The sequence below is a fragment of the Danio rerio genome, chromosome 11 (assembly GCF_052040795.2).
Source record: "Danio rerio strain M-AB ecotype USA chromosome 11, GRCz13ab, whole genome shotgun sequence".
Classification (NCBI taxonomy): Eukaryota; Metazoa; Chordata; class Actinopteri; order Cypriniformes; family Danionidae; genus Danio; species Danio rerio.
In genome coordinates, this window is record NC_141031.1 from 4,379,497 (window position 1) to 4,402,397 (window position 22,901).

General features: G+C 38.0%; 1 protein-coding gene and 2 long non-coding RNA genes across 11 annotated transcripts in view; 2 read left to right on the forward strand and 1 right to left on the reverse strand.

Annotated features, from left to right (window-relative positions):
• LOC147841635 (uncharacterized) overlaps positions 1–22,901 on the forward strand; it is a 183,201-nt gene that overhangs the window by 109,192 nt on the left and 51,108 nt on the right. The gene's annotated exons all lie outside the window — the stretch shown is intronic.
• Positions 1–22,901, reverse strand: part of LOC137490698 (bis(5'-adenosyl)-triphosphatase-like) — a 746,092-nt gene that overhangs the window by 3,368 nt on the left and 719,823 nt on the right. For 5 of the 8 annotated variants that reach the window (XR_015502296.1, XR_015502292.1, XR_015502305.1 and 2 more), the window contains one exon: positions 3,698–4,475. Coding sequence is in view for 1 of the 8 variants with exons in the window: in XM_087273182.1 (XP_087129308.1) it covers positions 4,429–4,475 (47 nt within the window). In the remaining 7 variants the exon portion in view is untranslated. Of the gene's footprint in view, positions 1–2,065; positions 2,373–3,697; positions 4,476–22,901 lie in introns of those variants that run through there. The other 3 variants (XR_015502297.1, XR_015502298.1, XR_015502299.1) reach the window with 3 other exon arrangements.
• On the forward strand, positions 13,455–20,314 carry LOC147841636 (uncharacterized). The gene is made up of 3 exons (XR_015502324.1): positions 13,455–13,893; positions 13,948–15,910; positions 17,959–20,314. It is a non-coding gene; the product is annotated as an uncharacterized LOC147841636 (long non-coding RNA).

Sequence of the window (22,901 nt, forward strand, 5' to 3'; positions counted from 1 at the left end):
TACTTAAATATATCACAGCTATCAGCCAATCAGATTCGAGAACCAGACAGAACTGTTGTATAAAAAAAAATTATAAAAAAAATTATATATATATACACACACACACACACACACACACACACACACGATATACTATACATAGACATGATACACTCTATACATATGCAAAAACGATACATTGCATACACACACATACACTCATTATAGATTCTATACACATACACACGATATACTATATCATAGGCAGACATGATACACTACATACACAAACACACTAAACATATGATACACTCCATACATATGCACACATGTATACATTTTATACATATACACTCATGATACATTCTATGCATACATGTCAGGCTCTGGGATAGAACCCGGGCCTCTGGCATTGGGAGGCAAATGCCCGTCCAGCTACAACCCATCACTGGGAAACATCCAAACAAACTCATTCTCACACATACACCATGGACAATTAAGCTCATCCAATTCACCTGTACCGCATGTGTTTAGACTGTGGGGGAAACCGGAGCACCCGGAGGAAACCCACACCAACACAGGGAAAACATGCAAACTCCACAGAGAAATGCCAACTGAGCCAGCCGAGGCTCGAACCAGTGAACTTCTTGCTGTGAGGCGATTGTGCTATCCACTGCGCCACCGTGATGCCAAATTTATATTTATATCTATGTAAAATTTATTTAGATAATGCTTACGCTTATGGTTACGTGAGAGTATGTGATTGGCCAAGGACAGAATAGAAGTCAAGACAACTTTCCTAAATTCACCCTACTGAAAAAAGCAGCTTAATCCAGCCTAGGCTGGTTGGCTGGTTTTAGCTGGTCGACCAGGCTGGTTTTAGAGGGGTTTGAGCCATTTCCAGGCTGGTTTTCAGCCATTTCCAGCCTGGTCTTAGCTGGTCAGGCTGGGAGGTGACCAGCTAAAACCAGCTTGACCAGCCTAGCCAGTCTGGGAGCCCAGCCAAAACCAGCTATGTCCAGCTTAAACCAGGTTGGTCAAGCTGGTTTTAGCTGGAATTAGCTGGTCATTTTACAGCCTGACCAGCTAAGACCAGGCTGGAAACAAGCCTAGAAATGGCCCAAAGCCCTCTAAAAGCAGCCTGGTCGACCAGCTAAAACCAGTTAACCAGCCTAGGCTGGTTTATGCTGGATTTTTCAGCAGGGCAAGTATACAGATATCTGTTTTCCATGACTTTTCCAAAACTTTGTGGGTTTTTCCAATACTTTTCCAGGCCTAGAAATTGCCATGTCAATATGCCATGACTTTTCCAGGTTTTCTATGACCGAATGAACCCTGAATATAGCATGTAATGAATTTGTTATTTAAAAATAAGTTGCTTTTTCACATTTTTGAATTCTAAATCTTTAGGAAATATATTTGGTACATCAAAATGTGTGTTTATGATGACCATCCGACAAGCTAATCCAGCTAAAAATTGTGCTTAAAATGTCCCTAAAATGCAGTATTTAAATCTCATAATTAAATAGAAAGGGCAGCATGGTGACACAATCCGCAACACAGCAAAAAGGTCGCTGGTTCGAGCCCCGGCTAGGTCAGTTGGCATTTCTGTGTGGAATTTGCATGTTCCCCCTTTGTTCCTGTTGGTGTTCTCCGGGTGCTCTGGTTTTCCCCACAAAAGCAAAAATACATGTTAGTGGTGAACTGGGTAAGCTAAAGTGTCAGTAGTGTATGTGTGTGAATGAGTCTGTGTTTCCCAGTGTTGGGTTGTGTCTGGAAGGGCAGCCGCTGCAAAAAAACATATGCTGGATAAGTTGGTGGTTCATTCCGCTGTAGCGGCCCCAGATTAATAAAGGGATTAAGCCGAAAAGAAAACGAATGAATGCATTAAAATGAAAATGAGGCATATAACTGCAAAAAAAGGCCAGACTATTTGAGAAAAAGATCCATCCCTTTCACCAGGCTGCCTACACGCCTGCGTTTGCCTGTTTATTTTTACCACATCCACTTATATCTATATATTACCTCTACCTCACATTATATAATTTAGGGTATAGACAAAATATATGATGAGTAAAACAATGTTAACATGAGATGTTTTATTTACCCTAAAACCAACTGCTGTGTCCGCCTGCACACCACTCTCCGTTCAGCAGGGGGAGCCAGTGAGCTGTGATTCTCCACAACACAGCTGGAATGAGGACAGGCTCCGGCACAATACAAAATGCTGCTTTTTTGTTTCAGTCGCACCGCTGTGCCGCTCTCTTCTCTCCGGTCATTTATTGAAAGCAAGGACATTAAGATGCAAAGAGAGCTCTCACAACTCGGCGGCCCTCGTGGAGACACCCACACTGCTGTTCCTACGCGCAAACACTGTGCTAAACAACAATGGGCTGAAGAGAGAGAGGGAGAATAACAATAAGAGAAACAAATTCAGAGCATTTGTGTTGTTTTTTCCAGGCCTGTCCTCTGCGACAAGTTTATTAAGTAAGGTAAGTGGAAGCGGTAGTGTGAGTTTACACGCTGATACACGTCACAGGCTACTGAGTAGGGCCAAGTCTGCAATTTTTCAACGTCTCAACTATATATTTTAGTTTTTTTTATGATGTCAGCTACTGATTGAAAGCGTCTGTTAACAGAAAGGTAAACTTGGTTTTATATTCGCACATTTGTTTAGTGCCAACTTGTGACAGAGTCCTTATATTGTTTACTATGGTACTTGTGAAATTGCATAACATCAGAACAATATCAGCACTATCAGTGGCGGTTCTTGCTTAAATGGCACCCTGGGCGAACCACCATTTGGGATGATTTACAATAAGATATTAGTGTATATAGGGCTGGACGATATGGCAAAAAATTATATCACGATATATCTCTTAATTTCGGTCTATAAGATATAATTCCGATATCGATATGGACAATATTAAGAAGTACCTACAAATGTCTGCAAACTGAATTTGCAAAGTCTATAATACCTCCAGGCTCTTATAACTTTTCTTTAAATAAAAAAAGTACAAAAAAGTTAATGTTCTCTTTTTTTTTATTTAGCCTTTACAAATATATATATATACACATATATATACATACATAGTTCATGGGGATTAGCTTGACCAACGTGATAGACAGAAACTTTTATCAGTTGTTTTTTTGTATGCTGAATATTTAACAATTAAAATAATACCAAAATTCACATCGTAAAAAAAAAACGAAAAAAAATTACAATTTAAAAAAAATGATAAAGAGTATTGGCTACATTAATATTTGCAAAAGAAAAGAGTTGTTTGAGTATATTAATAGTTCTGGTTGCTTTTCATATTGAACACCCTTTAAGGGTTCTATCTGAGTATTTATATTTGTGTATAATTACTCAATTAAATTAAAAGGTTTAACATAAAATAGTTCTGATATATTTTATATAGTCTATTTATATAGACTAATTTTTTATATAACACATTTTCATTATTTAACATGTTTAATGCCTCTATCAATCAGATTCTTTCTATTTCATCAACTTTGCAATAACCACAGGGTTTCTGCAGGTTTCCTCAAGTTAAACTTAAAAAAATCTATCCCGATATATATTGATATTGAATTATTGTCCAGCCCTAAGTGTATAGTATATACTGTACATCAGAATAAACCCAAACTAGAACAATCTAACAAAATAACCTCAGACTATTGTCAAAAATTAATAAAACTCAGTGGATTTGTCAGGTGGAAAAAAATACATTTATGAACAAACAATAATAAAGAGCGATCCCATAAAAAAAATTAAAATTAGTTAACATTTTGTAGTTTGTCATTTTTTCGCAACATACCATTTACACAAACAAACTTAAAGTCATCACGAAATCAAAATTTACACTTGTTTTCTATGTATATAGTAGTGTTTGCATATATAATGTATCTGTGCATGTCGTTATTTTGTAAAAATGTATTTGCCCTCATAATCGTTAATCATACCCTAATCATCCCCCTTGAAATGGCATTCCTTAAGGGTGGGACTATCAGTGGGTTGTCTGGTTTCTGGTCTGCAACGCCCATCTTTCAACACTCAAATCAGTTCTCATAGAACAAAATCATGCACCAGCCTACATTTTTTTTTATCTTCCATTTCATGCCAATTTTCTGTTCCTAAGATGTTAGGTGACCACACTGCTGTTTTAATGAATATAACCATTTAGCATTTGAAGAGGATAAAAATAAAAAAAGGTTTTCAAAACTGTCCTAAGACTAAAATGGATGTTGTGTGATAGTTTTAGGATAACTTTGATAAAATGGATTGGTCATTGTGTCAGAGAAAATGGTCAATGTCTGTGTCTCAAACCCACCATAATTAAAAGAAACAGCCACTGCTGTATCGTTGGGTCACACAGCTAAACATTTTTCTACGCCATCTCAGGAAAAAAGCATCAAGATCAGTGGCAGCAGTCCAGACAATTCCTCTCATCGGTAGCCGAGGAACAAAACCAGCGAGAGCAGGATGGGACAACCTGAAAACAAAAAAAATTCAGAAGCATTCAGAAAGTCATCATGACAGAATCTCACCTACTTTACATGATACTAAACTGTAATGGAGATCCAAACGGTGCTATTGTGAATCGTACCATACTAAATCAGGTATAGCTAGAGCTAAATAAATGCAACCCTAAAAACCCTAAGAAGGTGGCAGCGAATGACTTGTTGACTCATTAATTCAAATGATTTGTTCAAAATGACTGATTCATTTGGAAGAAACCAGTTATGAATGGATAATTGAATCAATGCCTCAAATTTAAATATGATTTAAAACAGATAAATTCCATATTAACTCTAGCATCTGATAGTCTTAAAGGATACATTTATTATAACTTACATTGTTATACAAGATATCATTATTTATAGTATTACAATATATCACAGTCTTTTTTGTCTGCAGCCCATTGCAGGGTTCAACCCCAAGAATACAGGTCTGATTGGGCCAATGATTCAGATTTTTACTTGCCATTTATAGCCATTTTTAGTGACATATTTTAAATAATGTGTCAAAAATAATGTCTGTGAATCTAGAATTTAAATATTTAAAAAATGTTAATAAAAGTATAATGACTATAATGCAGTTCGAAATTATTTAACAAAAGGTGGCCGACTTGTCACACTGATGGCAAATTGTGCAAAACATCATTTTTTCATTGTGTTATACCAGCCTGATCTCACGAGTAAACATAAGTATTTTACGTTTTGTCAGTTTAGTGGCTAATTTGTACTAATTCGTACGATTTTACTTATACGGAAATGTATGATTTTAAAAAGGAGGCACCCAACCCCACCCTTAACCCCAACTGTCATTGGGTGACGAGCAAATTGTACAAAAATGTACGAATTAGATCGTACAAATTCATACGAATTAGCCACTAAATTAAAAAGTTACGAATTGCCGTGACATTGCGTTGGTTATACCCACGTAAATGTCTGCTTCCTAGACATTAGAAACAGACGTTTTCTTTTATCATTATACTTTGATGTTGCAGTCACTTCACTGTACTGGTTGTTACCAGGTTATGGAAAAAAATAACAAGCCCAAAACATCAAATCAGATAAGAGGAACCGAAAAGCAATATGATGTTTACGACATCACAGAGAAGGTAGCATTTAAAGACTTAAAAGCACAAACTTGCAATGCACGCAACTGACAAATAGTCGCAAGCAAATGAAACTTTAGTGACAAGGCAGCACTGTGCGGATCGGGCCAGTAATGATTCTGTGTACTGTCCCAAGCGTCTCTCACACTGGGCCCAGGCCATCAGGCAGTCCTTATTGTTGAGCCCTGCATTGCATCTTACATAATCAAACATTATAACGAATACACTTCATGTAAATTTCAGAGTAAGGTTTAATATTTATTTACAGTAATTATTTATGTTTTAAATGCAATTCCAATCATCCCTCAGGCATGATTAGACACCTTTGTGGGTCGTATGTTTGACATTTGACACCAGTCAGAGACCAATTCTATACATGGCAGACTGAGTGTGTGTGTGTGTGTGTGTGTGTGCATGCCCATAGCCATAGGGGGTTCCCACGCCCAAAAGGTCCAGAATTTGTCCTTTTAATTATTGTATGTATTTTAATATTATATAATATATTTATTATATAATTAATATGAAATATTTATAATCACTATATATTGGAATCAAGTGTAATTTTAAATAACTCTGGCCAGTAATTCGAATCCCATAGTGCCTCAAAGCCACAATAATGTGATGCGAGTCACGTGACATAACCCACTGAGTGGTCACATTTGAATCTTTGATGCGACATCCACGGTGAGTTACGCTGTGGGTTGAAAAGAGCAAGGAGGCAGAAAAGGCAGGCAGCGGCGTTATATCGCAAAATATTGAACATATGTTCATAAAGACTGCCAAACAGGTAAGTGACTTACTTCCTAACAGATGAAAATCTGCTCCTGAGGTTCTAACTGGCCGCATTAGCCTGGACGTCCTGTATATTTATTGACTTGTCCAGTACATGACCTCTCTTTCCCTATTTCTGACATTGTTTAAATAACTGCCCAATGAAGCCTTAAATGGCAAGTGCTCGGCCGTCAGATGTCACTTCATAGCAAAAGGCGCTAATCCAGTCACGTCTGTGTTTTTGAGGCTGTTTGCTCATTTATTCTGATTGGATATAAACCTGATTGCTCAAACCACATCAGAGGGTGATTTGGGATGCATTCCAGATAAAGCTGGATAGGTATTATCATTTTTTGGACAAAATTAATATAAACTAAATAAATTCTGACCTGGAGAAAATCTGACTTGCGCCTGAAACACCCGTAGGTGCGTTTTTACAGCCAAAATTCTATTAAAACATGTTTACTATCAGCATAAAACATGTTCTAACTTTTGAGACCTTTAGCCAGGGGGGTTCGGGTGGTTCGGAAGACCCACCCCTCACTGACAAAGGTCCAGAATTTGTCCCAAATTAGCTCATTTGTCCTATTTTCATACTATTTTGACTGCAATGCCATCATAAATAATGAAAATAATCCATCGAAAAAGGCTTTTTTTTTTTTTTTAACCAAAGAGGCTAGAACAAATCTGACGAATTAATCATTATTGTATTATTATTATTATATTTTTTTTATTGAACTGGCCAAACTGTGACTGAGGATAGTTGATTGTGCTGGCCAGTTTGTTTTTTGTCTAATAAATGATATTAGGCTAGAGTTTTTTTTTTACTTTAAAACAACTTTACCATATTGCTATTTTTTCCTAATGACATATGATGTAATAAATTTGTATTTTATTTAAAAATTATTCTTGTTTGAATTTTTAGGAAATATTTTTAGTACATCAAAAAGTGTGGTTATGATAACATCTTACTAGCTAATCAAGCTAAAAAGTCACTAAAATGCAGCATTTAAATCTCATAACTGCAAAAAGGTCCACTTTTTGAGAAAAAAAGAACCCCCCCCCCTTCAACAGGCTGGCTACGGGCCTGGTGTGTAATAGTTTTGGTGGTTTACAAGTACAAAAATTTGTATAATGACATTAGTATGACTTGGGTATTAACATTGAGGTGGTTTATTAGGACATGCCTTATGCCCTTGTAATTAAAAACACACACACACACACACAAAAAATCATACTTAATGGGTTTTTTGAAATTCAAAAAAAAAAAAAAAAGTGGCATGGTTGAGTTTAGGGATATGGCTGGTGTAGAAGCATATACTTATCATTTTGTTTATTGTATAAAAAACATGACGCTTATAGAGAGTCCTCATAAATCACCAATACCAACATGTGTATGTCTCTGTGTGTGAGAAGAGCTTGACGTTGAAAGAGAGTTGTTTCTGCCTTGTAGACACAGGTAGAGGCAGGCTTCTCATAAAGCTGCAAACGGGGTATTTATATCACGCAGCAGCTCTGAAGCCTGAAGTCTCCCGTGAAGCGCAGAAAGACGCAGGTATCGGGCCTGTCATGGTAGACTAGCATGGAAGCAAAGCAAACCTCTGATGATAAAATGAGCACAGACGTTTGCTAAGCTGGCTGAAACACTCAGTAAGCCGCATATCATTTCTAAAGCATTCAGTAATGCCATTTTGCAATCTTTAAATAGTTACACATAAAAATAAATAAAATATGTATCTTTAATATTCACTCTTAGGAATGAATTTTCACATTTTTGTCATTTTGGCTGGCTTCACGGAGCAGCGAAGATTATATTTGATGTTCCAGGGACAAAACTTGGCATATTCTATCAGCTGGGGGCGTGAGTATTAATGTCCCCAAAATAATCTTTAATTGTTTTATTTATTTATATATATTTTTTTCTGTCTGGCTGTTATGTAGATAAGGCAAAGGCAAGAGGTGCATCCACATGCAGTTTGACATTTATTAAAATACTAACAAAACTAAAGATCCAGGGAAGAACAGAGCAAAAAACAAGGAAGATGGGGGCAAAATCCATGCAAACAAACTTTGACTGAAACACAAGGGCTTTTATACACCGGGAGAAACAACAAGAGGGCAGAGACAATGACTGTTTCTCAATATGCGTTCTTGCGTCCCCGTGTTCTTGTCATTGTCAATTGCCAAAGTTCAGTTCAAAACGGACGTTTTTTTGTTTACTATATGATTAAAGTTGTTTCAAGTTCTTTTACATTAAGGTAGTGTTCAGAAAAATCAAAACCCTCACAAATCAAATCACTTTTATTGTCATATCATCAGCTGCACGTGTGCTATGATGAGTGAAAAGCTTAAAAACTTGACACAGAAACAAAAAAAAAAAAACCCTGCCAGCTAGTGATATTGCAGATAGCACGCAGAACAGACTTTAAAGGCTGCTTTATATACTTTTGAGGCCACTTTGCAGCAACATCTGATATATGGGCAAGTAGGATGATGAACCTATTCTTGAATCTTAGGGTGCTTTCACACCTGCCTTATTTAGTTCGATTGAATGGCACTAGAGTTCGCTTTCCCAAGTAAGTGTACCGAGATCTGCTTGAAGAGGTGGTCTCGGTACGCTTTCAAACGAACCCTGGAGCGGTTCGTTTGTTGTGAGAATATGATCCGTACTAAAACAGGTCCGACTGCAAAAAGTACTGCGCGTTTTGGACTAATCCAGCTGCTGTATGCTGATGCGCATTATGGGATATGGAGGAAAAATATTTGTTGACAGCGCTTTACCAACAGAGAGAGAGAGAGAGAGAGAGAGAGAGAGAGAGAGAGAGGGGAAACATTACCTGATGGATCGTTGGTAATATTTCCGCAAGATGACCATGTCGCAGTTTAGCTAAATTAATTCACGCCTCCTCCTGAAGTGATGTGCGATGCATTAAAACACTGTTTTCCAGCCGTGGCCGCGCTTCGTTCTCGAAATGTATAGTTTGTCTAAAGCAGGCAAACAATCAGCCAGCACAGTCGTCCCTCCAGAGTAAAAACGACATTTTGTGTCTGCCGGTTTTGTTTTCTTGCGGGAGTTCATTGGCATTTTCCCACACGTGAATTCTGACCAATAGATAAGCAGTTTAGGAACTATGTTCAACAACATCTGGCCAATGAGAGATGTGGATTTTGTCAGATGACTGCATTTTGGTTCGTATGAACTGGTTAGAACCAAAGCCAGCAGTGTGGTGTGAAAACGACCCAAACTTGGCAGAAAATGCAACAATGTATCATTTACTGCGCTTGGTCCGGACCAAATGAAGCGAACTACAGATGTGAAAGCACCCTTACGTTGCTCTACATTGAAAATGATAGTAGGCTGCAACAGAGATGCCTTGAGAATACACTAAAATTATTATTTACATTAAAATACTTGTTTACAGGAGATGCAAGAAATGCACTGTCTAAAATATTATATACAGGACATACAAAATGTATTTTATTAAGAAGAGATACTGCTAATTTTCTACTTTTAATATGAAAAACACTGAAAATTATTTATTTTGTTTCCAAAAGTGAAAAAAAAAAAAAAAAACAAGATTATTTTCTTACCCCATTGGCAGATTTTTTTGCTTGTTTTCAGAAAAAACTCACTTAATTTTTGCATATTATTTCTTAAAACAAGACAGTATGTTTTGCTTGTCTAGAAAATGCTTCTTGATATAAGAAATTTTAGATATTTATACTAGAAACGAGACAAAAAATCTAAGCAGGAAAAGCATTTTTTGCAGTGAAGTAGGAGTTGACCTGTTGATCAGTTTGGTTTTGAACAACCTACACACACAATGTGAGCAAGAATACCTTCAATAATCCAACTTTGTGTTTACAGAACATGATTAATATCTCTGAAGAGTGATGTACATTTACAGAAGTCATACTGTGAATATATTGTAGCTGAATTAGTACAGCCATGCTGCAGTAGTCACCATGAGACCAACTCAACCTTCTATGAAGTTTCCTGTAAAAGCTTTCAACACCATTGCGGATTTTGTGTATCTGCCTGCTCTCTTTTTTTTTTTCTTGCAGATAACAGTAATTCTGCTTCTCTGCCAGCGCTGCTGCCAGTCTGTTTGCCTACTTTAAAATGAATAGAAACAACTTAATGGATCTTGTGGCAAGACCGCACAAAACAGTGATGCAGTGTGCCATTAAAACCAGCCGCAACTCCAAACAAATGAAGATTCACAGTGACTGAGGATTTGGCGGATCGTTCCAGAAATTGTGTTTTCTTTAATGATCTTTTATTCTCTTCCTTTTTTATTACGCAATTTACTTTGACATAACTTAAAAAGCAATGTTTACATCACAAATAAACGTTTTATATATAATAGATGTTCTCCAGATTAGGACTGTAGGACGGCGTTTCTACCGTGATGATGGTTAAGTGGTTTTTCTCATCAGATGTACACTGTAGGAAGTAATGAGGCTCGCTGGAGCTGAGAGAATGGACAGGGTAAGGTTATTAAGATAGCAACACAGATAGAGGCGTGTGGATCCTTTATGTCCCATCAGCGTGACAAACAACACCAGCCAACGAGCTCAAAATGAACCTATACTGTAGCAGCATCTATAGAGAGTATTAAACACTGTTGTAGATAAAGCTTAGGTGCTCGATCGGTTGAGTGGCGAACATGTTTGCTGTCTCATAAAAAAACTTTCGAGATATCTCCAGGTCATATTTCATCCCACAGTCCAAAGACAGAATGAAGATATTATTTTGGATTAGCAAGTACATTTCAAGTCACGTACTGTAAGCTTGTTGCTTACCGTTTCTCATTATTGTAATGCAAAATGTGAGAGACATTAGGGTAGTATAATCTGCATAATGTACACTTTAATTAAATGATTACTGTTTAATTTACAGTGAAATTGATAACCAAATTGGAATTATCCCTCATAATTCTGTAAGATACTGTTGAACTTACCATAAAAGACTTATAAAAATAATAATACAATTATTCATTTGTTTTCTTGTCGGCTTAGTCCCTTTATTACTCCGGGGTCGCCACAGCGGAATGAACCGCCAACTTATCCTGCAAGTTTTTACGCAGCGGATGCCCTTTCGGCCACAACCTCTCTCTGGAAAACATCCACACACACATTCACTCATACACTACGGACAATTTAGCCTACCCAATTCACCTGTACCACATGTCTTTGGACCGTGGGGGAAACCGGAGCACTCGGAGGAAACCCATGCAAAGGCAGGGAGAACATGCAAACTCAACACAGAAACGCCAACTGAGCCGAGGTTCGAACCAGCGACCTTCTTGCTGTGAGGTGAAAGCACTACCTACTGCGCCACTGCCTCGCCATAATAATAATAATAAAGTAATAATAATTATAAAATGTTTTGTTTTTGGTGGCCGAGAGAGCTTAACGCTTAACTTAAGAAGACACATACACTGCAAATCCTCATAACACAAACACAAATAGAAAACGCAGTGCAGATCCTCACTATACATGCAAATAGCGCAAACCACAAAAGATTTCAATGGGGTGAAGTGAAAAAAGTGATGGACCCGGCTGGGATTTGCTTAGTGCACAGTGACTATTGCTCAGTGAAGAAGTAGCTGACCTGAAGGTGAGTTTTTTTAACACCCTGATTAAACATTTGTTTTGTCTTTTGCATGTCATTACCCTAAATAAACTGACGAATAACTGTGAAACATTATCAGACAACTAAATTAACTTGACATCCTCAACTAAATGTAAGGTTAATGAAAATAAATATGTAATGCTTCATTGATAAAACAAACACTGTTAAAACATTTTTTTTAATTTGTCATTAAATTACTTAAATATAATCCTGACATTAATGCATTAAAGAAATATACTTGTTTTGAAAACTGAAAAAAAAGTCCACTAAAGGAGGTCGAGCCTTCTTTTATATGGCTCCTAAACTCTGGAATAGCCTTCCTTATAATGTCTGAGGCTCAGACACACTCTCTCTGTTTAAAACTAGATTAAAAGCATATCTTTGTACACAATGTACTATAGGATACGTGTGTGCGCTCCATGCAGGCGAGTTTGCTCGACAAACCACCCGTAAGACACATTCTCCCTGTTTTAATACATAAGGCGCTTTGTTAGAAAAACTTCTATGTAATTTGTGTTTGTTTCAATGTTTGTTAATATAACTCCTATTTTCATTTAGAACACTTCATTTTCACATTGACATTTAATATATTGTGAAAAGTGCTATACAATTTAATAACCTTGAATTGCACTCATCAAGTAATGGCTGAAAATGATCCATAAACATTTTAAAAGCAGAAGAAAATGTACTATTAGCATTGCAAAAAAAATCTTGTATCTGAACCAAGAATACCATTACATACCATTTTATAACAGCGTGCATTTTAACGACAGTCAATCCAATAAGACACTTATTAGAAAAGAAAATCTCCTCACCTAGAGAACTGGCTTTTAAATAATAAACTATTGTGGCAATGTTTGTTGTTCCAATTTTGCCTGCATATGTAACTGAGATCGCCTATTCTCATTTAGATGTGTTGCTTGATCGTTCATAATAGAGATGAAGTGGTAAACAGATTCAGTAGCAAAATTTGACCTTCAGGGAAATCTTCCAAATTCTGTCGAAAGTTACGCTTGCAAATTAAGACTCTTGCCATATCCAGTCAGCAAACAAGCACAGATATTTATTTTAGATTTTATTCAAGGGCCTTAAAGGGTCACGAAACACCAAAACACATTTTTTGAGCTGTTGTTTGTTTATTCAGATGGCAAAGTTAGTTCGTATCGTCAGCAGTATTATTTCAGTGTTTAAACACAGACCTTAGTCAAAAAGATTTCTAAGTTACTAAGTTTACAGTATGTTAATATCACTACAATATTATGGACTGAAAGATCTGATGTAAATGCTCTCAGAGTGTAAACATGTACACACCGCAATCAAACTATTACCGTCGTGAGTAATTTTTGCTGCACTTTTTTAAAGGATAGTCTTTACACACACGGCTTTCTAATGCTACATACCCGAGTGCATTTAAGGTACTGAGAAATGCTGATTTTTTTTTTGTCTTATATAACGTGCGGTATCAAAGATTCCATTAATTCTACACTCTTCCAGCAGTTCCTCGTATGCAATATCGGGTTTGTCACGGAGGGCATGCATAAAAATATTTCAGAATGAAAGTGCCAAACTGCAGTTTAATAGGGATGTAACGGTATTGTAAATACCGTCATACCGCAATATTAATTTTTTTTGATATTACCGTAGTCGCATGACTCGGTAAAACTATAGGTCTTCTGAGAAAATTTGCTCAGGCGAATGAAGCGAACGGGAGGTAGCGAAAACTACAATTCCCATCAGCCCATGCTTGACCATCATCCCTTGCTGTCTGTTGTCGCTACAGATCCAGTAATGCGGAAATGGAGTGTGCTGCTAGAAGCGAGGATGAAAAAGAGCTGGAAAACTCTAAAGCGGGTGTTGTCGCCGCGCGCGTACTGAATAGCGGTGTTGTCGCGCGAGTTCTTATCAGCTGTGTTGTCGCGCGCGCGTACTGAATAGCGGTGTTGTCGCGCGAGTTCTTATCAGCTGTGTTGTCGCGCGCGCGTACTGAATAGCGGTGTTGTCGCGCGAGTTCTTATCAGCTGTGTTGTCGCACGCGTACTGAATAGCGGTGTTGTCAGCACACTGTTCAGATTGATGCAGACATGAGACCTCTATCTTACTCATGGTTTGTCCTCTCAAGTGGGGGAAAGACAATGCACAACGTTACCCACTGCTGTCAACCTGGGCCAAGTCATATCTCTCTTGTCCCAGAAACCTCAGTCCCAAATGAGAGGGTTTTTTTTTCTGTTGCAGGGGACATTGTAAATACCCAGAGATACCAGCTTTTACCAGATTACATTTATATGATAATTTTCCTTTAAACCCATCTCTATCTAAGTGAGTGAGTGATTAAATGTTGAATGTGATGAGTTTTCAACAATACTAAATTGAAACTTTATTTTTTTACATGGTTTAATATTTTTTTGTTATTAAAATTGAAGTTCCTGTTTCAAAGCTTACAGATAGATGGCTAATTTGTATGTCATTGACACTTTTGGCACTTTTTTGGAGTATTTTCATAAGTTTTATTTTTTCCTTTAAATGATTCAATAAATACCGTACCGTGACATTCATACCGAGGTATTACCGTACCGTGAAATTCTGATACCGTTACATCCCTACAGTTTAAGTCAACAAATTAATGATTTGGCAAATAATTTGATTACTGATGCCCATGTAAACAGTCACTGTCTTTCACTCCTGCATCTTTGTTTCGCCTCTGTGAAAATTAGTGCGTAGCCAAAAGAAAACTTCCATTTTTAATCCAAAACCTTCGCTCTTTCCCTCCCCCGACACAGAGCTGGACTCACCCACTTTCCTGACTTTTTCCACACTAGAGGTGTGAAAACACCCTGCTGAAACAGGGGGGTTTCATAGCCCTGTAACCTAAAAAAAAATATAGATTTTTTTCAAGAAGTGACCATTTTTTGTTTTGTTTAAGCCCTACTATCTTAGTTGATCATGATGAATGCCCATTAGCCGGATTTCCATCCTAACATGATGTGAATCTTTTCAAAGTTTGCAAAATAAGAAAATTCCCAAATGCAAATTAGGTGTGTTTCCGTCAAGTTGTTAGAGTGGCTGACTGTAATGGTAACCAACAGTAAACATGACAAGCAGAATAGAGCCACATGAGTGTAATATTCACTATGGATGCGTCCGATATCACATACTTCCCTATTATACGTTAAATAAATGTATGTGAGCCTTATAGTATGTCCGTTTTCATAGTATTGAAAACACAGTATGACCTACGGCAAGTTTCTGAAGCACGCATCTCAAGGACACTACAATATCGCATGATGCAATGTGAAATAATTCATAAATAGAAGTGAGGCGATGCAACTGACGTAGTTAGGTCATGTAATATAGACAAATGGCGGATGTTGTAGGTCCAAATTCAATTCATACTACTCACATTCATACTATATAGAACATATCTTTCTAACAGTCGTGTGGTAAATTCAAATGAGTAGTAGGCGATTTAGGACGCAGGCCCTGTCCGAGTTTATTCTGCAAATGCATTTCCATCTGCCATCTCAGTTTGTATAGACAGAGATTATGAGCGATAATAACATGCTCATGTAGCACAATGTAATTTTTATAGACAAAGAATACAGGAGAGAATTACATGTTCGCAATAACATGTTCAGCATTATGTTCTGCGGCCATTTCAAATATGGAGTTTCTGTTGGTCTCCTTATCATGGTAACTCTGCCCTCAACCATTGATGCAAGTGGTTCTAACTTCTAGGCCACCAACGGTTTGGTGCTACTTATGAATCACTTTTACGTTTACATTTCGTCATTTAGCAGACGCTTTTATCCAAAGTGACTAACAAATGAGGACAAGGAAGCAATTTACAAAACTGTAAGAGCAACAATGAATAAGTGCTGTAGGCAAGTTTGAGGTGTGTAAAGTGCAGAGATGTATAGTAACGAAGTAGAACTACTTCACTACTGTACTTAAGTACTAAAAGGCAGTATCTGTACTTTACTGGAGTATTATTTTTTTCTCCTACTTCCACTTTTACTTAAGTACATATTTTACATGAGTTTAATACTTTTACTCCGATAGATTTTTTATGTGCTGCATCGTTACTCATTACTAGGGGTGTCAAAATGATTGATATCAGTTCAGTAATAGGTCATACCCGGTTATTACGTGATGACGTCATTTATCTCCTATGCGCGATGTCGCAATACTATGGCGAAGGACGGAGGCGCGAGGGCGAGGCGGCACAGCATACCAGCCGCTAGTTTACTATTAGGGAGAAATGTTGTAAAACTTCACCTCTGCCTATCTCTCGCTCTCTCATTTTGGACATTTGACCCGCTGGCCAGTTTGTAAGGTAACTTTTCCTCTCTTCTTAGCTGTTAAAGCTGTGGATCCAGACATGAGCGTGCCAAGTTTTCTCCACTGTGTCTATTACCTGTGATAATCGCGTATTCTTCCCGCCATGGGTGAACAGCGCTTATATTTCTAAAGCCCTTTCTGTTGAGGACAATAACCAATCATAGCCGTGTAAGACCCGCCTATCATCGCTCAAAAAGCAGGCGGGATAATATTGACATGAGTTTATTAGCTGTAAATGCTCATGCTGTCTTCTGTGCATGAGTTTTGTTTGATACATCCAGAAAGAGTGTTTTCTTTGAGCAGGTCAAATTAAGGGCACAGTTCGTATATCTGACTGCTGTATTAAAGGACGAAATTTATTACAAAAACCCCTTTAACTGTCACACCAAGACAAAAGCAATAGAATTTTTTTTGATTGCATTTCTTAACTCCTAATGTCGCTATTTAACACAATCAGTGCATTTTTATTCAACACATCACATTATTTCTAAAATATCAGCCTCTACCAAATGGTTGAGATGTTGGTTTATGGTAAAAGTACCAGAATTAATAAATATACTACAGAAAATATGAACTGTAAGACCAATTTCATTAAAAACATAATAAAAATAAATAAAAATTATTACTAAATCATAGCCATAAGCCACAAAATATTTCAGATTTTCATTTAACAGAGTAATATACACATTTTCCTGTTTTTTTACAATAAAATCTAAATCAAGTGAACTTGTGAAGCAGGATTTAGTTTGCTTGTTTAGTTTAAAGCTTTTGATTTTAAAGCAATTAAACTTCAAAACTCCCAAAGTGTGAGTGTGTCATTGTGTGTGTGTGAGTGAGAGTGAATAATGTGTAAGAGAAAACAACAGTGTGATTGTACCTGTGTGTGCGTATGTGTGTGTGTGTGTGTGTGTGTGTAAGAGAGAGTGTAAAAACAATTGCAACCTATATAATGTCCCCACAATTCACAAAAATGTGTGTGTGTGAGAGAGAGAGATAGAGAGAGAACTGTGTGTGTGAGAGTGTATGAATGTGTGAGAGTGGGGAGAGAGTGTACATTTAGGTGTGTGCAGGGCAGTGTGTGTGTGTGTGTGTGTGTGTGTGTGTGTGTGTGTGTGTGTGTGTGTGTGTGTGTGTGTGTGTGTGTGTGTGAGTGTGTGTGTGAGAGAGAGAGAATGTATGTGAGTGAACATGCTGAATTATCTCATCAGTGAAGGCATTTTCTGGTTAAAGGGCCTGACGATGTGAGCTCTTGTACCATAGAAACTATTTACAGAGAAAAACAGTATCATAAGCCATGTTTCTTTTCGTTCTGCTTAATCAAGTACCCCAAAAAGATATTTAAAATAAACAAAACAATTAGTGTATTTTGACTGCTTTCTTTAATAACTACATTACACAATACTTGTACTTTTACTTTCAGTACTTGAGTAGTAAATTTTGAAATAAACTACTTGTAATACTTAAGTACAAAAAATGTTGAATACTTTTGTACTTCCACTTAAGTATGGTGCTTAAAGAGCACTTCTACTTCTACTCAAGTCAATTTTTGATAAAGCACTTGTACTTTTACTTAAGTATGGGTCTCTAGTACTTTATACATCTCTGGTAAAGTGTAAGAAGCAAAACATTAGTAAATTTTTTTTTTGTAGTACAGTTAGCGGTAGAACCAGAGAGGCAATTGCAGATTAGGAAGGAAAGTGGAGACTAAATAGTTGAGTTTTTAGTCATTTCTTTAAGACAGCGAGTGACTCTGCCGTTCTGATGCAGTTAGGTAGTTCATTCCACTAACTGGGCAGATTGAATGTGAGAGTTCGGGAAAGTGATTTCTTCCCTCTTTGGAATGGAACCACGAGGCGACGTTCATTCACAGAACGCAAGTTTCTGGAGGGCACATACATCTGCAGAAGTGAGAGCAGATAAGAAGGAGCAAGGCCAGAAGTCACTTTGTAAGCAAACAACAGAGCTTTGAATTTGATGCGAGCAGCAACTGGCAGCCAGTGCAAATGGATGAGCAGCGGAGTGACATGTGCTCTTCTAGGTTCATTAAAGACCACTCATGCTGCTGCGTTCTGAAGCAGCTGAAGAGGTAGGTTCCAGATAGAGTTAGCTGGAAGCCTGGCTAGTAGAGAGTTGCAATAGTCCAGTCTGGAGAGAACATGAGCTTGAACAAGGAGTTGAGCTGCATGTTCAGATAGGAAGGGTCGGACCTTTCTGATGTTGTAGAAATGGTTTTCCTGATTCAGAGAAAATGCTTAGGGTATCGAAAGACAAAGAAGTGATTTGGAACTAGACTCTATTTTTCTTTAGTGGGAAAAGCGTTATTAATGTGTTGTTTTTGCTTTCCACCGACTTGACACTGAAAATATATTTTATGTTCCACAGGGGGGAAAATAGTACAACAGTCTGTTTAATGAATAAATTGCACTTCAACCAGTATTTAATTCCATATAGTAAACCAAATCAGGAGTTGTATCAATTTTCCAATTAAGTTTTGAGTGCACTGGGGGAACAAATCCTTGCCTCTGTGAATACCAGCCACCTCTCTTTCTCTCCCTCCGCAGGGCGCTGGACTCAGATAATCAAGTAAAGGTCACTCGCAGTAGATCAGCCATGATGTGGGGAAGGTCATTGGCTACGGTTTATTCATCAAACGTGGCAATTGGTGGCTAATTAGCGAGGCTAAAGACTTCTGCAAAGGTGCACTGACAGAACCGGATACTTAGGATAGTGAAGGTAAAGTAATCAGGTGTGTAGATGCTCCTGGGAATGAAATGGTTTCGGGCCGCTGTCCTTCTGAGCCTAAAGTGAACGCAGGGTTAACCAAGCATTGCATGCTTGCAACGCACTAGATCAGCTCCGGCAGAGTAAATGTATGCTCGGCTGGAGTAGAATCCAAACAAGTGATTTTACAGCCAGGCTATTATAGTTGATCTTAATAAATGCCTGTTAGCCTGGTTTCCATGCTAACATAAAGTGAATCTTTTTCAACTTTGCAAAAATTTAAATCCAGAATGCAATTTAGGTGTGTTTTTATCAAGCTGTTGGAGTGGCTGACCTTGTAACCTAGTAGCCAACAGTAAATAAGGCAAGCATACAGTAATAGAGTCACATGGGTATAGTGTTCACTATGGCTGCTTCTGACATGGCATACCCTCCTAAAACCTGAAAAAAAAAATCTTTTTTTCCTTTTTTTGTGATTTCCTACATCCTTTGGCTTAAAAAAATCTACAATTTAGAGTTTTTACATTTTGTCTTTATTTTTAATTTTACAGCATGTCCACTGTAGTGGACCACAGGATCATTTTAGTTAAAAAATGACCGCCACTCAGACAACAAAACTGTACAGGACATGGCTGTAAAGGGATAATAATCCAATATTAATGTAACAAAAACAAAACAAAAGCCATTTTTTCCTTTTTTAATGAAATTCCTGAAACTGTTTAGTCTGAAAGAGAGCCAAACTCAAAAAAACTCAAAAAAAAAAAAAAAAAAAGTGATGTTAATCTAAAAGAAATTTAAAATAAAAGTGATTTAAAACTGATTGTCATTCTATAATTGTCTGATTGTTAGACTCTAAATCAGAGTCTCCCTCAACTGTTTTATAAAGAATCTACTCTGTTTTAGTTCTGCCTCCTACAACATGCAGTCATTAATTACATTAAAATGGTCCTGATGTCTACTATAGTGGACATTTAAAAAAGGATGATATTTTGAAACACAAACAAGTTAACAGCTTTGAAAGCTAAATGTATTGTTCCTAACACTTTAATGAACAAATATATATGTAATGACAATAATAAAAAAAACATTTAAAAAGCAAAATTTTACATACTTCCCATAAAATGTGCTATTTTCTATGTCAGCCATTTTAGATGCAGTGTAAGACGGGGTTCCTAGCATGCCAGTTAATCAAATAACATATCACTAGAAAGCCCAGGGTGTCCTCTGAACAGTACAACAGGACTTGACAGAGTAGCTCAAAAAATTCAAAGCAAATTAATGAAAACGCAAAGGACACAAGTCAATGGGTGGGGTCTCAGAAGGACACTTCCTTAATACACACATTAAAAACAGTATGCAAGCCGAGTATGTCCAAATTCATAGTATTTGAAAAACAGCATGCAAGATGTACCAGGATGACCTACTACTTCCTTTGAGATTCTGATTTGCGCATCCAAAGGACACTGTAATAACCCTTGATGCAATGTGAACGAATTTATGACTGGGATCGAACCGGATACGTAGGATAACGAATGTGAAGTAATCAGGTATGTAGATGCTCCTGAGAATGAAATGGTTTCAGCTGCTGGAAGCCGAATAGTATTTCCGAATTCATAGTATTTGAAAAACAGTAACAGTAAGTACTAGGATGACCTACTACTTTTGACGAGATTCTGAAGCGTGCATCCGAAGGACGCTACAATATACCATGATGCAATGTGAGAGAGTTCATGAATGGAACAGAAGTGAATATTTAGGATAGTGGAGGTGAGGTAATCAGGTGTGTAGATGCTCCTGGGAATGAAATGGTTTCGGGCCGCTGTCCTTCTGAGCCTAAAGTGAACGCTGGGTTAACCAAGCATCGCATGCTTGCAATGCACTAGATCAGCTCCTGCAGAGTAAATGTATGCTCGGCTGGAGTTGAATCCAAACAAGTGATTTTACAGCCTTGATATCTTAAAGCCACTTGGGATGCGAGAGGCGAATTCCTAGTATTACAACTCTAAAGAGAAGCAACCGTTCCTCATATCTGAGGCAGATAAAGGCAAACAGGGTGCAGAGGGTCTGCTGTCCGATATCTGAGTGGTGTCCTGCAGATATGAGTGAGCGTCTTTTAGCTTTAAAACTCTGCGACCTCATGGCGTTGTTGTGAAAGCGAGGCGATGCCTCCAGCTAGGGGCCTCTCAGAGCTGGATGAGGCTCTGAGCATTTGCTTGGCATTTGGTGTGGTTTTCCATCCTGCGGTTCAGCAAACTCTTGTTTGTCTGTCTTTTTGTTTTCAAAGCAGTCCCTCTCGTCTGATTTTGGCCTGCTCTCTAAATTATGGATCAGTGCATGTTCCTCTCGCCTCGCTGGAAGCGCCGGAAAACAGTGGGCTACCGCAGCAAGCTCATCAGAGAAAGGTCAGATGCGTTTGGAAGGCACGGATTTCCTCAACCACATTAATTTGAGCAGGGAAAAAAAGATGTGAAAGAAATCCTCCTGTAAAATGGCAGACGGATAGCCATTATGCTCTGACAATCACTCATTTGTTTCTGAGATTAAGTTGTTAGCGGTGCTTGATAAGACATGAATGACGATTATTTCTTAATTCAGAGAACAAATCCCTCAACCTAGATGCATTAAAAGAAGTTCTTATTAGGGATGCTCCGATCAGGATTTTTGCAGCCGATATCGAGTACAGATTCCTTGTCATGGTGATCGGTCGATACTTAGTACCGATTCTGATTCTTCAAGCTTTATCCGCTTGTTAAAGGGCCATGAAACCCCCTCGTTTCAGCAGGGTGTTTTCACACCTCTACTTTGGAAAAAGTCAGAAAAGTGGGCGTGTCCAGCTCTGTTTAGGGGGGAGTGTCGGAGGAACTAAAGTGGGAGGGTGTGGGAGTGTCTTTTTGGGCACGCGCGAGTTTCAGAGACAAAATACACACACATGAGAAAGTGATGGTGTTTAACCTACATGGACATCTGTAGATGAATTATTTGCCAAATTATTAAATGGTGGACTTTAACTGCAGTTTGGCTCTTTCATTCAGGGAATTCATTCATGCCACTCGCGACAAACGAGATATTTGATTCGAGGAACTGCTCCAAGCGTGTATTTTTGATACCGTATCAATGTTTGATACCGCATGGCGAATGAGAGAAAAAAAACCTCAGCATTTCCCAGAAACTTAGACTGCTTAGATGCACACGGCAGGTAGTGTCAGAAAGCCGCGTGTGTTATTCCGGTCACAAAATGCAGTGAAAACCCTACACGAGGTTAAAGTTTGGTTGTGGTGCTAACATGTTTACACTCTGTGCAATAGTTAACTTAGTTCGATACGAACAAACTGAATAAACAAAGAGCACTGTACCAAATCTGTAGAGACAGGACAATCACCAGCGACTAGAGCCGCGTCTTTATTAAGAGGAGACTACAAGCGAATCCGGATCTCAGCATTTGCAGATGAGAACAGCTCTCAGGTAAACAACAATCCTCCTTAGACACGTAAGTTATTGTTGTCGAGTGTCGCGTACACCGTTAATCCTCACGTGACTCCAGATGAGCTCTCACAGAGAGAAAATGAAACGAGTGAAATGAACTTAACGGCAGCAAACTATAAAAGCAACACTTCATGCTTGTTTTGCCAACACAACGTGGTGTGTCTGTCGTCTAAACACTGTGACAGTAATGAATATTAATGAAGATGCACAATAGAGCGCGCTGATTGGTTTGAACCAAGCCTTACTCATGCATTAATGCATCACACTGTAAGACGTAATAAGACTCCAGACTCCAGTCTGCACGCTGAAATACACGCTATTATGTCATGGCCGTGACGCAGCTTCAAAAA